Source organism: Brassica napus, chromosome C1 (genome assembly GCF_020379485.1).
Source record: "Brassica napus cultivar Da-Ae chromosome C1, Da-Ae, whole genome shotgun sequence".
Lineage (NCBI taxonomy): Eukaryota > Viridiplantae > Streptophyta > Magnoliopsida > Brassicales > Brassicaceae > Brassica > Brassica napus.
In genome coordinates, this window is record NC_063444.1 from 2,023,173 (window position 1) to 2,036,353 (window position 13,181).

General features: G+C 29.0%; 1 protein-coding gene across 1 annotated transcript; it reads left to right on the forward strand.

Annotated features, from left to right (window-relative positions):
- Nucleotides 1–12,160: 12,160 nt before the first annotated feature.
- LOC106374188 (heavy metal-associated isoprenylated plant protein 25-like) lies at nucleotides 12,161–13,026 on the forward strand. The gene is made up of 2 exons (XM_013814270.3): nucleotides 12,161–12,414; nucleotides 12,495–13,026. Exons 1-2 carry the CDS (start codon nucleotides 12,340–12,342, stop codon nucleotides 12,879–12,881), a joined length of 462 nt encoding a protein of 153 aa, XP_013669724.2. The 5' UTR covers nucleotides 12,161–12,339; the 3' UTR covers nucleotides 12,882–13,026.
- Nucleotides 13,027–13,181: the final 155 nt, after the last annotated feature.

Consider the following 13,181-nt stretch of genomic DNA (forward strand, 5'->3'; position numbering starts at 1 on the left):
AATTTTAAAATTCAAATTGATATAATGTCGCTTTTTCTAAGAAAATTTTCTTAGTCGGAATGAAATATGCGTTGAATAAATGAACTCTTATAGAAATATATAACCAAATCTGTTGGAACGTTATCTTTGGGTGACCATGAAACTATGTACTTTGAATATTTAAATCCAACGATGGTTGGTCTGACTAAGCAACGATAGTTGAATGACTAGCTAATATTGCTATTTTCTTATAAATTCATGTTAGCAATTTGATTGTGTTTACTCTGGGATTATAGGAAATTTCAATATTATGTATTTTAGGGAAATAAAAATTAACACTCTAAAAGATATTTTACATAGTGACCAAAAAATGAAGATATTCCCTATTTTCGTATATACTTTTTAAAAATATGAGTTGTGATTTTAGTTAGTAAACTGTAAAGCATGCATATATCAACCGAGCAGTTTTGAGCATTAGTAGAAGGAAATTAGTTTAAACTTCGTGTCTCAGTTTTTTGACTTTTTCAGTGTCTGTTTATATTATTAAGCCGAGAAACTTATGTATTCAACAATTTTAATACAAATCAACATCGTATTCTAGAAAGAAGAAAAGGACAATTATAAAACATTAAAAAAGACAAAGAAACACATGAATATTGAGATGTGTATTGGTAAGTCATCGCCATGCATGTATCTGTCAAGAGCTGGAAATACACGTTTCTTGTAATTACATAATCTTTTTTTTTCTGGAAAATACGAACATGTCGCTTAACCCATATATAATATAGTATACGATAGTGCATGTAGGACGAAGATTCTTTGACGGAAACCAACAAAAGAAAAATTAGTTTTCCCACTTAGCATGCCACGTCGCGAAAGTTATAATTACTTGTAAAATTTTATATGGTTACGGTTATAGTTAGGGTCTCAGAGATCAGGGATGCCCTTAACAGTTTATATATATACGTAATACGCTGCACTTTCTAGTTGTCATTTTGGATAGGCAGATAAGGGTTAGCTATTAGAAATGTCAAAGTTTAATTTAATGTTGGCTTAGCAGTATTGCGTTGCGTGCAATCAATCCATGCAAGATCTCAACATCGAGCTATAATTTTTTTATAAAACCTTAACCGCAAGAACTTGAACTTTATTTATACAATCAAGCTTCTTGTTTACAGTTACGTTCCTATTTAAACATAGTTTTTTATTTATTAAAGTTCACGAATAACATCCATTTAGATGTTCATGCGTCAAACCGTAGGTTCTTGCCAATAGGCTATCGGCTTAAAATTACCCCGTACGTATCTAGCTCTCACGGTGCCAAGTTACCAAATATCTAATAGATCAATATATCTAGGCTCTATTACCGTTTGCTATCGCATGCTCAAAAGATAAGAAAAATCAAACAATGGCTCACAAATTCTAACAAGCAGGAAAACATAATGTAAATGCAACAAAAGCCTTTTTAACAATTATTTATAAGTTAAGTACTACTATTAATTAATTATATGATTGTATTAGAATTATTTTCTTCAGTTTCTTTCATGGAATGGCTTTTGGACGGTAAGAAAATAAAACATGGAGAGAAGGGTCCATATTTATGAATTATGACATAATACACATGCTATAGGAATGGAGCAAACCATGTGGTATATATTTTTCAACTATAAAATGTCTCTCTATCCTCTAATAATTATTTTGTATCTTATATATTAAAACAAAAGTCATGACTTTGTTCATGTGTGATTTTTTTATTTAGATCATCCTCTAGAATGTTTATAAAATTTTACATAACTTAATCACCATATCTTTTAATATCTTTATTTTTTATTTAAAATACAAATACATATTGTTTAAAAAAATTTTAAGAAAATCTTTTCAGAATCAGGATAAATTTTTTTTTCAAAAATTAATTAACTTAAATTTTAATTATCATAAAATATAATTAGAATTTCAAATTAGATTTATTTTTGATTTATGAACGAAAATTAAAATCATATAAATATTTTAATTATATTTTAATGATAATAATAATTTAAATTGATTATTTTTCAAAGATCTTTAAAAGATTTTGTTAGAAATAAATATCTTTTCTGTTTCAAATAAAATATTTACTACAAAATTAGTTTGTAAGTACAATATATTATAGTTTCTCTTTTAAAAATATCTTTTGTTGTTCTTAACAATATTTCAAAATATTTCTTATCTATTATGTAGGTCCAATTTAATTTAACTTCCATATATAAATTTCAAATTTAAAAATAAAACCAAAAATTATGTTGGTAAGTTCCATATATTCACTAAAGCTAATAATATAAAATCTTTGTAACTACTTTAATAATAATATAGTTTAATTTTAAATAGAATTATTATTATGCATTGATATATATTCAATTATCGTTTATAAAATGAAAAATAAAAATTTTATTTTATTTTTATATATTTTATAATAATAATAAATCGTGTTAAAATAAACTATTATATTGAATTAAATATGATAAATTATATTAAATTGATAAATTTATAAATTTATTTTTATAAATATAAATATTTATGTTAAAATGATGATAGAACAGCTTGATATTCCCAAACTATATAATACATGTATAAAATTAACATATCTTAAAATTTTGTATATACAATAATATATTATCTAAAATGAATAAACATAAAAAATATTGCTAACAAAAATCCAACTTTGAAGGACGGTGGATCAGAATTTAGTATAAACTAAACACAAAATAATTTTCAGATATGTTGTTTCATGCATATATTAATATTTTTTAGTAACTAAATGCAAATACTATAAGATAAATATATAATAAGAAGCGACAAATGCAGGTGACGATTTTAAACAATTGATTAATTATAACATATAAACTATGAAATTATTGTATTTGAAAAAGTTATATAAATATTTTGATATATGATTAACGTTAAAAATATGTATCATCAATGATATAAAATAAATATCTATGTATATAAATTGAAAAAATATAAGCGCGGTTGCGCGGATCAGTTATATATATTAAAAATGTTTTACATTTGTTGGCTACTGTTGTTATCATCCGAGTGTGTGTCGCCTGTTTCTTGGGAGGTGGATTGGTTGTTTAGTTTCCCCCTCAGAAAAAGAAAAGAAACCGCATAATATAAATAAAAATATTGAAGGACAAAATCCCCACCTCTTGTATCTGCCGACACGTTTACGATGCATTGCATCTTCCACAGATCCATCATCCATACCCAATACTTCGCTAGCATTAGTCGCCAATTATCACTTCTAACTTGCTCATAAGTGATTAAGTACGCGTGATGCAAGTCTCTGATCTGATCAAAAGCACTGATAGGCCAAAGGGTTTTTACCAAACGTTCAGGGACGGAGAGATGTACGAAATCTAAAGGGTACCTCTCAGGTCAACTCATAACCAAAACTGGCTCAGTTCTTTTTCTATAATTCTCAAAAATAGTTAACTGATAACCAAAAAAATTGGCTTGGTTTAATTAACTGAAGCCGCATGTTTAGTGAAAACACATCATACTAATATATATATTTCTGCATTGCATGTAACTTGTTCAGGAATATTAATGATAAATTACAATATTGATAAGATATTTTCAGTCAACTATATTCTGTTAACTTGCGTCTAATTTAAAGAAAATCTTTTGTTACAAAATTATTATAATTATGTGGTATAAATTGTATATTTATATAACAAATTTGCTGGTAATATTTTTGATGTATAAATTGAATTATGTATTATGTAAAATATATTATAAATATAATAGTAATAACAATTATCATAAATTTAATAAAATATATTAGGATATATGAAAAAAATATGTATATAACTTTTTGAAGCACCAAACATAATTAATAATTGAATAATAAAAAAATTGTCTGTTTAAATAATTTGAAGAAACTAAGAAATTTTGTAAAAAGGGATATATAACTTAAAATTATAACTCAAGTATAATGCATTTCAACTCAAACATTAACTTAAAAATAAATAAAAAAACATTCATGATTGGTAACATTTTTGAGTTATGCTCCTAACACAACTTTAATCAAATATAACACATGCACTAGTCAAAGCCTTAATTCCACTCCCAACTTATTTGCATAGTTATTGCATTGTCTCATTTCATGATTGAGACATCTATAATAACTGGTGCAATTTTCTTCGTTTCACATTTTCAAAGACATAATTTTCAAATATTCTTTTGTTACTTCTAATTTTTATAAATCCAAGAACAATATTGAACAATAGTATCAATTAGTTTTCAATTTGATATTGTAAAGAAAAATATGATAAAATGTAAAACCATATTAATATCTTTAGAGAAGGTTTTATAGGTTATAACTAGATGCTATAGGTTTTGTGTGAGAGGTTGTTTCTCAGCAATTTAAAAATTGAGAGTTTGTATACTAGAATGGTAATTATTAATTTGGAGTGTTTTGTGTGTATTCTAATTTTGTTTGAAGACCTACCTGAAGCTCTATTTACGTTGATACAAAAATGTAATTGAGATATTTGAGGAATAATTTTCTTGTGTACATATTTGTTTTTGAACCATTGTGTTATGTGTAGTTGATATATTGATACATTTGATTAAATGAAACACGATGTTGACTTTCGTTGTTAGCTACTAATAAAAGAACACGATTTATCTAACATCATCGCATGGCATGTAACATCATCGTACACGATTTTTTTTTTTGTAGCTTGATCAGTTTAATCAGGTGAACGTTGAAAATTAATAGACGTTAGTAAAATGAAAAGATGACAACAAAATGGTCATAAATCACTGTAATTAGGGGATCTCGACCTTTTTTGTTTCCCTATCAAAGGAGATCATCTCGAAAATTTCGTGGTTTACGGTGAAAGCAGACATTAACCTAATATACTTTTGAAAATCTTGCACAAAACGACACCGACCCGTCAATTTTTAATTCGTATCGTCCTAAAAGATAATTAAATATCTAAATAAGGCTCCTAGTTCTTACACAACCCGTGTTTATATCTACGAAGTTTCCCTTTAAACTTCCCTTTAAAGTACGTGTTTGCATAATGTGAATGGGCGAATTGATAATTTGATAGGACAATACTATACAGTCGGCTGCACATAAAAGCCTTGCGTCGCGTTCGACCAAAATTTTTTCCACATACGCATCGTGACACCACCACTCTCATTTACAGCCAATTCTCGTGCTTGCCGAGTGGTTCAATTTCACACCATTTAATGATTTAAATCTCGAAAATTAAACCACAATTCACCTAAAACATGTTACATATTTTAAACGTAGAACCGAGTGAAATAATTACATAACTAAACGCAAACTTGGGGTTTCACTCTAATTTATTAACGCATGTATTAAAGGACCCTTTCTTTACAATAAACTATTTATAAACAAAAAAATAATACTAAAGAACATTTTAAATTAGCCATATATTACGTAGAAGTTATGCAATCGATAAACCAATTAATAATTGAAGAACCTGTAACTACTACGGGATTATTGGTATTGTACGTTTCTAAACACAGGAGCAAAAAAATCTTGCTTAGCTAGTCTTACCCCGTACAACTGCTACATCACTCTCCTCCATTGCTCTATCACTACAAGAAAACAGCGGCATACTGAGAGAAAAAATTGTCGGTATGTCGTCGGAATAACGCTATTCCGACGACATACCGACGAAAAAAGTCCTCGGAAATAACTCCTCGGAAATTCATATTTCCTCGGAAATCCCTCGGAAATTTCCGACGGAATTCCGAGAAAATCCTATTTCCTCAGAATTTCCGAGGACCACAAGTTCGTCGGAAATTCCTCGGAATATTCCGAGGAAGATGTCGTCGGAATATTCCGAGGGATAAACTTCCTCGGAATATTTCCAAAATTAAAAAAAAAATTATAAATTTATTTTTTTAAATTGAAATTCGAAAATATAAAATTAAAATTGAAATAGAAAACATATTTAAAATACAAAAAATAACAAAATAGTTTTTATAAATAAAAAATGTTTTATAAATACAAAATTAGTTTTAATAAATATGAAATCATCTTTTTATAAATACAAAATAGTTTTTATAAATACAAAAAATAATAAAATAGTGTTTATAAATCAAAAAATGTTTTATAAATACAAAATTAGTATTATAAATATAAATATTTTTATAGATATGAAATCATCTTTTTATAAATACAAAATAGTTTTTATAAATACAAAAATAATAAAATAGTGTTTATAAATAAAAAAAAAATATTTTATAAATAAAAAATTAATTTTAAAATATGAAATCATCTTTTATAAATCCAAAAATCGAATTTATATACAAAGAACGGTTTGTATATTTAAAAATAGTTTTTATAAATACAAAAAAAAAAAATAGTGTTTATAAATCAAAAAAATGTTTTATAAATACAAAATTAGTTTTAATAAATATAAATATTTTTATAAATATGAAATCATCTTTTATAAATCCAAAAATCGAATTTATATACAAAAAACGTTTTGTAAAATCGAATTTATATAGAAAAAACGTTTTGTAAATACAAAAATAATGAACAATTTATAAAAAAAGTTCTAAATCAATTCAACACAACCAAATCACAATTCTAAACCTATTACACAACAAATCACAATCCTACCCAATCACCCTAACAAAAATCTATCAAAAACCTTCTAAAATCATCAAATCTACTTAAAAACCTAACAAATAGGACCTAAGAGAGTGGGATAGGGTCCTTACATGATTTGTAAGGGAATGGAAAGGATTCGCCGGAGAGATCGTCGCGAGAGAAGGTGGAGAACGCCGAAAGGAGAGAGAGATCGCCGGAGAGGAAGAAGAGAGAAATGGGGAAGAAGATGCGTTTCGAGTTTATAAAACCTTGGGTCCGACGGATATTTTCCGTCGGAATTCCCTCAGTATTTTCAATTTCAATTTTTCCGAAATATTTGGCGGCTTGTTTGCCCGGTTAAATGAAAATATTCCGAGGAAATTCCGACGGCCACTTAAATATCCGTCGGAATTTCCTCGGAATATTTTCATTAATTCGAAGAAAAATAATATCATGTGCATGTATTTCTATTAATTTATATTGTTCCTCGGAATATTCCGAGGAAATACCGAGGAACTAGTGTTTGGAGTTTCAAAACATCAATTTTTTTTGCCGTATTTCATTTCTTATACAATTGTAATGCATACCATTGAGGATTCTTTGTATAGATGAGCATAAACCATGAAATAACAAATTTCAAAACGAATTGTAAGTATTCCCTTTACCGTTCATTAAATTAAAGTGTATAAGTGTTTCTCTTATGTTGTGGGGATTTCGTTCATACAATCGGAAAAGTGTTTATTATAGGGTAAGGAACAAATTTTTGACTTCATAATGAACGTAAGACACTTAATAAGGGTTATATAGGTGTTATTCAAACCGCAAAAACGTTGTTTTCGGTTTAAAAACCCTATTTCCTCGGAATTTCCTCGGAATATAAAACCCTTTTCTTCCTCGGAATTCCGTCGGAATATTCCGAGGAAATTCCGAGGAACTAGTGTTTGGGGTTTCAAAATCTCGAATGTTTTTTATAAACGGATCGATCGATGGATTTATGTCCAAAAACGCATCGATCGATCACTAAGATGGACCAAAGCGTAACAATGTGATCGATCGATGGGTATATGTCCAAAAACGCATCGATCTATCACTAGTTCGTCGGAATTTCCTCGGAATATTCCGACGGATTGATGTTTCCTCGGAATTCCGTCGGTATATTTGGGTTTCCTCGGAATTTCCTCGGAAATTCCTCGGGAAATTCCGAGTATTTCATTTTCCGTCGGAATGTCCGTCAGAATACCGTTGTTTTCTTGTAGTTATGTTATTTTCTTTCCTTCGTTATGGACATGTAGGCTCCACGATAAACTGTTTAAATTCAGTTCAAAGACCAAATAATCCAGTATTGTTATCTTTCTGTATTTTTTAACTTCAGGATTTTAGATAAATTAATGTAACATCATCGTTGGAAAGACATAACTACGTTAACAAACAAAAAAAAAAACGAAAAACATAAACAACTTAATAGTTTTTGTTTTATACTAGAAATTCCTCATAGTCACTTATATAGATTATCAGATTTGAACCCGGATTGTTATAAAACGGACGGCGATATTACTACAAATATTATCATACAGGTTTAAGTTATTTAACAATGAACGATTCCAATACCTGATCTTCTTTTTTGCCAAATATATATCCGATCTTTCATTGATAATGAAATTTAAAACATTGTTTCAAAATAGATATCAGCCACATGCAAGCAATATAAATAATATTGGCCCTCGCTGTCGCCAATAGCCGTGCCATCGACGTTGGGTAAGTTCGGAAACCATCAAACGCATTCAAAGCCATAATGTATACTGTATTACGTAACGGCCTATACTAAAAAAGGCCCATATCTAGAAAGTAGACGTACGTTGTAGATTACGTACGTGTATCTATGACGTTATTAATAATATATTCCCTCCGTTTTTTAATATAAATCGTTTTATAATTGTGCACATAGATTAAGAAATTATTATTTTTTTATATTTTGTAAACAAAAATATCATTAATTATTTACCTAATCACAAATCAACCAATAATAAAATAGAAGGTATATTATCATTAATCATATAACATTAAGTGTTAATAAATTTTAAAAACCGAAAACGTCATATAAAATATAAAAATTTCTCTAAAACGATTTATATAAAAAAACATACGGAGTACAATACTCGGTTTCGAATTCCCAGGTTGTAACATGGACACGAAAATTATATATATTTTACCGATGCTAATTAAAACTACTGAAGGTACGACTGAAACTGTAAGAGCAGATCCTCCGTTGTCGCATATGTTGTAAACACATGGTCCATCGTTCCAACTGATTAAAATACATACGAATCTGTCAAATTGTCCACGTCGATAAGTGCCAAAAATATAATTACACCGATATACAAAGAAAGTTCCCGATACAAAAGTATCATTGGAATATTTTGAAAGAACTAAGCATTAATTTGGGTAAGAAGGAATTAGGGTTTAGAGAGTGGAGGTGCTTTCCCGTGGCCATGCAAAGTTGTCAGCTCGGTGTCACAGTCTACGATGGACACCGACACACGAAACTCATGTGAACTGTTCTTTCTCTTTTCTGTTCGTTTTCTTTTTCACTTTCTCTCATGTTCTCGATAAATCAACCAAAATGGACACAGGCAATAACATTGTTATTTCCTCTTATTATCGTTTCGGTGCTCCTCTAAAAATGACAAGTATATCCATCTAACAGAAAGATTTTCACGTATAAACATAAAATATGTTAAAAATATATTTCAAATATTTCTCGTGCATCATCCTCTGTTCTTTATTTTCTTCACACGTTATTATGTCTACCTATACGGCTATAGTCTCTATGATATAAAATTCCATGGTTTCAGTAAAGCACATTTCCTTCAAGACCACAAGGACTTGTAGTTTAGTCTAAAAATGTATTAATCGTTTAGAAAAGTCAGCCGAGTATTACGTGAAAGACCGTTTTGATACGACATACTTGGCACGAATCAATAAGTATATAAATAGAGATTTATATTTGATTGATATGGTTGTCCAAAAATATATATATTTGATTGATATGCTTTTTCGTCAAATTTGACTGATTTAACTCAACGGACCGTTTTAGTAACGTATAAAAAAAGCTGAACCTAGTAAGACCTTGTTCCTGAAAGGGTTCTCTTTAGATGTAATGATTTTAATATAGTTGTCTTCGATGGTGGTGCACTTTATTCGTGCATTAACCGGATGATCGGACAGACGCATTGATTGATTCCCACTTTCCCGGTTTGGCTACTTTCGGTGTAAAACTGAACGAATAATAAAATGTTGAAAAAGCAGTGATTATTGGTAACGTAAATATCTTTTTCTCTGGACCCATTCTTGTTTCCAAGAGGCTTAAAGTATCGAGGCCACGACCTGTCACACAACGCAATAGTCCAGACTTCTGCATAATTTACTAATATTATTGTTTGTTACTTATTTGGCCTATCTTCCTGGTTCCTCCTCCCTCGTTTCCTTGCAACATTCCATCAATTATACCTTTATTTCTTATAATTTTATTCAATTAATTGTAAAAATGTATTGCTTGAATGAGGTCTACACAATAACACAACTATAAGAAATTTCCAAACCATAAATACATATATTTACCTTTGATATGGACCGTAACTAAGATCGTAGTGGGCCTTCAAGAAAGAAAATATAATCGGCCGATAGAATCCCAGTAAGTTCACTTACCCATGATTTCTTATTTTTCCTTTTCTCAGGGAACCACTAGTTTAGTTGCCTTTCGTACAGTAACACAAATTACTAAGAAAATTATTGACATATACAGATATACAACGAATAATCAATATCACAAATAATGAGTTTTTACCCAGCTAATGTTAGGTTTCTAGTAAACTTCAAAGGATTATATGAATCTTTATCACGAATTCTTTTTTTACATCAACACGTATCTTGTTCACGCTATGATACAGTTTTGCTAATTTTAAAGTGATATGAAAGCTCTCCCCATAAGCTAGTGAATTTGAATTTGCTATATCGGTTATTGATGATTGCTCCGCAAAAACAAAAGTACACTATTTGCCTATTTTATATAAGTTACTAGATGTTGATCCGCGCTTGCAAAGCGCAGAATATTTTATTATGAAAATTCAACTAATAACTTAACAAATATTTTGTTAATTTGTAAAAGTTTTGTGTATTTAAAATATTTTTGCATTTAAATAAGTTCTTTTAAATTTGACCCGAACCCGCTGTCAAACCGGTTAATCCGGTGATCCGATAATTCGATAGATGACCGATATGTAATCCATTTTGATTTAATTTGTTATAGTTTCATAATTTTTATCTTTTAATCTAAATTTTAAAGTTTATTATTTTGCAATTTTATGAAATTATGACGTTTCTAGAAAATTTTGATAGAGAAAATAATATATATAAAATAATTAAAAACTATAAATCTTGATCATTACTCCTTTTTATATAGCTTAATTAATTTTATTATAATTGTTTTGTGTAATTTATCATGTTAATTATTTGGTTTATATTATAATCAATTTAAATTTGTTGTTAACATATATTTTCAACATTTTAAAAATTATTATTTTTATTATATTTATTGTACAATGTATAACGTTTATATATATATATATATATTATGTAATGGCTATTATTGAATTATTTTGTTACTTAAATAAATGATATAACCGTTATTTAGAAAATATAAATGAAATAATTCATTAATTTAATTGATTTATTATTGATTGAAATGTTTTATAGTAGTATAAAGAAATGAGTATGTTTGGAAACATGGACAGTAGTATAAAAAAAGAAATATCAATGATTTAACGTAAATTTAACTATAAAATAGAAATATATATTTAATTTAAAAATTTACAAAATAAATGTTAGGTCAAACATAATGTTTCTGTTTTAATAAGATAGTGTTAAAAAAAATATAAGCCATGTATAATCCATTAATCATTATGATCAACTGATTGATCATATTGATTATCTGAGTTGAGATTGCATCACGTTAAAATCACTGCTCTAAAAATTTAGAAATTGAAAAAGAAGATTCAAAACGAGATGTGGCTTTCATAAAGTCTTGTCTGCAGTAGCTAGAAGGAAAGCAAAAACAATGTTCTCTTAATTAGAGTTATCAATTTTAGAACCATAACACACTATGATGTTGAAACATATTTTTGTTTGTGCATAAACATGTCAAGAATGGTTAGCCATTACGCAACATGAGCGGTCATCCATCTCAAGAGATTCCAACTTCTAGTCCAAAAACTAATTGTCAATTATCTATGTGTTTAGTCAGCTTTGAAATAATTGCGAAAGGAAATATTCTTAAAATACTTATAGACCAATGACAAGCATGTATTATATTGCAAATGTCTATTTCATCTATCTGTCATTTTTAATTATTGCCATAATGGAGGTGCATATGTAACAAAAGCGACATAAATAGATTAGACTCCTTTTTATATAAAGATTTATATATCTGTATTGGCTTTTCTTGTTGTTCGGTAGTCAAACTAACACCCAAGTCACTAGAGTTGATACAAAATATCATCACATATATATGGTCGAAAACTACTTATAGATTTTGGTAGGTGGTATTTTCAAGATTTAAAACTCATATTTTTGTTGAATAATACCAGAAAAAAAAGAAGAATCATATCATATACCTCCAAACTTGAAAGTCTATATCTATTTTCTGATCTCAACTCAAAAGAGAAATCAGAAAATTAAGAAGAAAAATGGGTGTTCTTGATCACGTCTCTGAATACTTCGATTGCTCCAGTGGCGACTCCAAGAGACACAGAAGTCTACAGGTAAATAAACTCAACACATATATAGTTTTACGTTTCATGTAATCACAATTTTTTTAATATATGATGGTGGAAATTACTAGACGGTGGACGTGAGGGTTTTGATAGATTGCGAAGGATGCGAGAGGAAAGTGAGAAGAGCGTTAGAAGGAATGAATGGAGTGAGAGATGTAGCGATCGAGCCTAATGCTCAGAAAGTTACAGTGGTTGGTTACGTTGAGCCTAACAAAGTGGTGGCTCGGATCATTCACAGGACCGGCAAAAGAGCCGAGCTATACCCTTACGTTCCTTACGACGTTGTCGCTCATCCTTATGCCTCTGGTGTCTACGATAATAGAGCTCCTGTTGGGTACGTTAGGAACACCGAGTATGATCCACATGTGTCGCGGCTCGCACGTGCTAGCTCCACCGAGGTACGTTATACTACGGCGTTTAGCGACGAGAACGCCTCAGGTTGTGTGGTTATGTGATTTTGTTTTGTTTGTGTTGATGTGTTCCCGAGAATTGTATTTTGTTTGTTGGTTTGTTCATGTTGGTATGCAATGTTTTAAGAGAGAAGGCCAAGAAAAGAATGTAAATTACATGTTAAAATGGTTATGCATGTTTCGTTTGATCTTTTGAACGAATAATATCTTGAAGTAAAAATTATGGCATATATATGTCACTGGAATCCATCGACTAATTTAATTTACCAAATAAATAGTACGAACAACTAATTTGATTTGCGAGATAATAGTGTCCAAAAGATGATACGACAATAAGTTGCATTA

Excerpts from the sequence above, each read along its gene's own strand:
- LOC106374188 (XM_013814270.3), top strand. The coding sequence starts at position 12,340 with ATGGGTGTTCTTGATCACGTCTCTGAATACTTCGATTGCTCCAGTGGC. Across the intron at positions 12,415-12,494 it reads AGAGACACAGAAGTCTACAG|ACGGTGGACGTGAGGGTTTT; the intron begins GTAAATAAACTC and ends GGAAATTACTAG.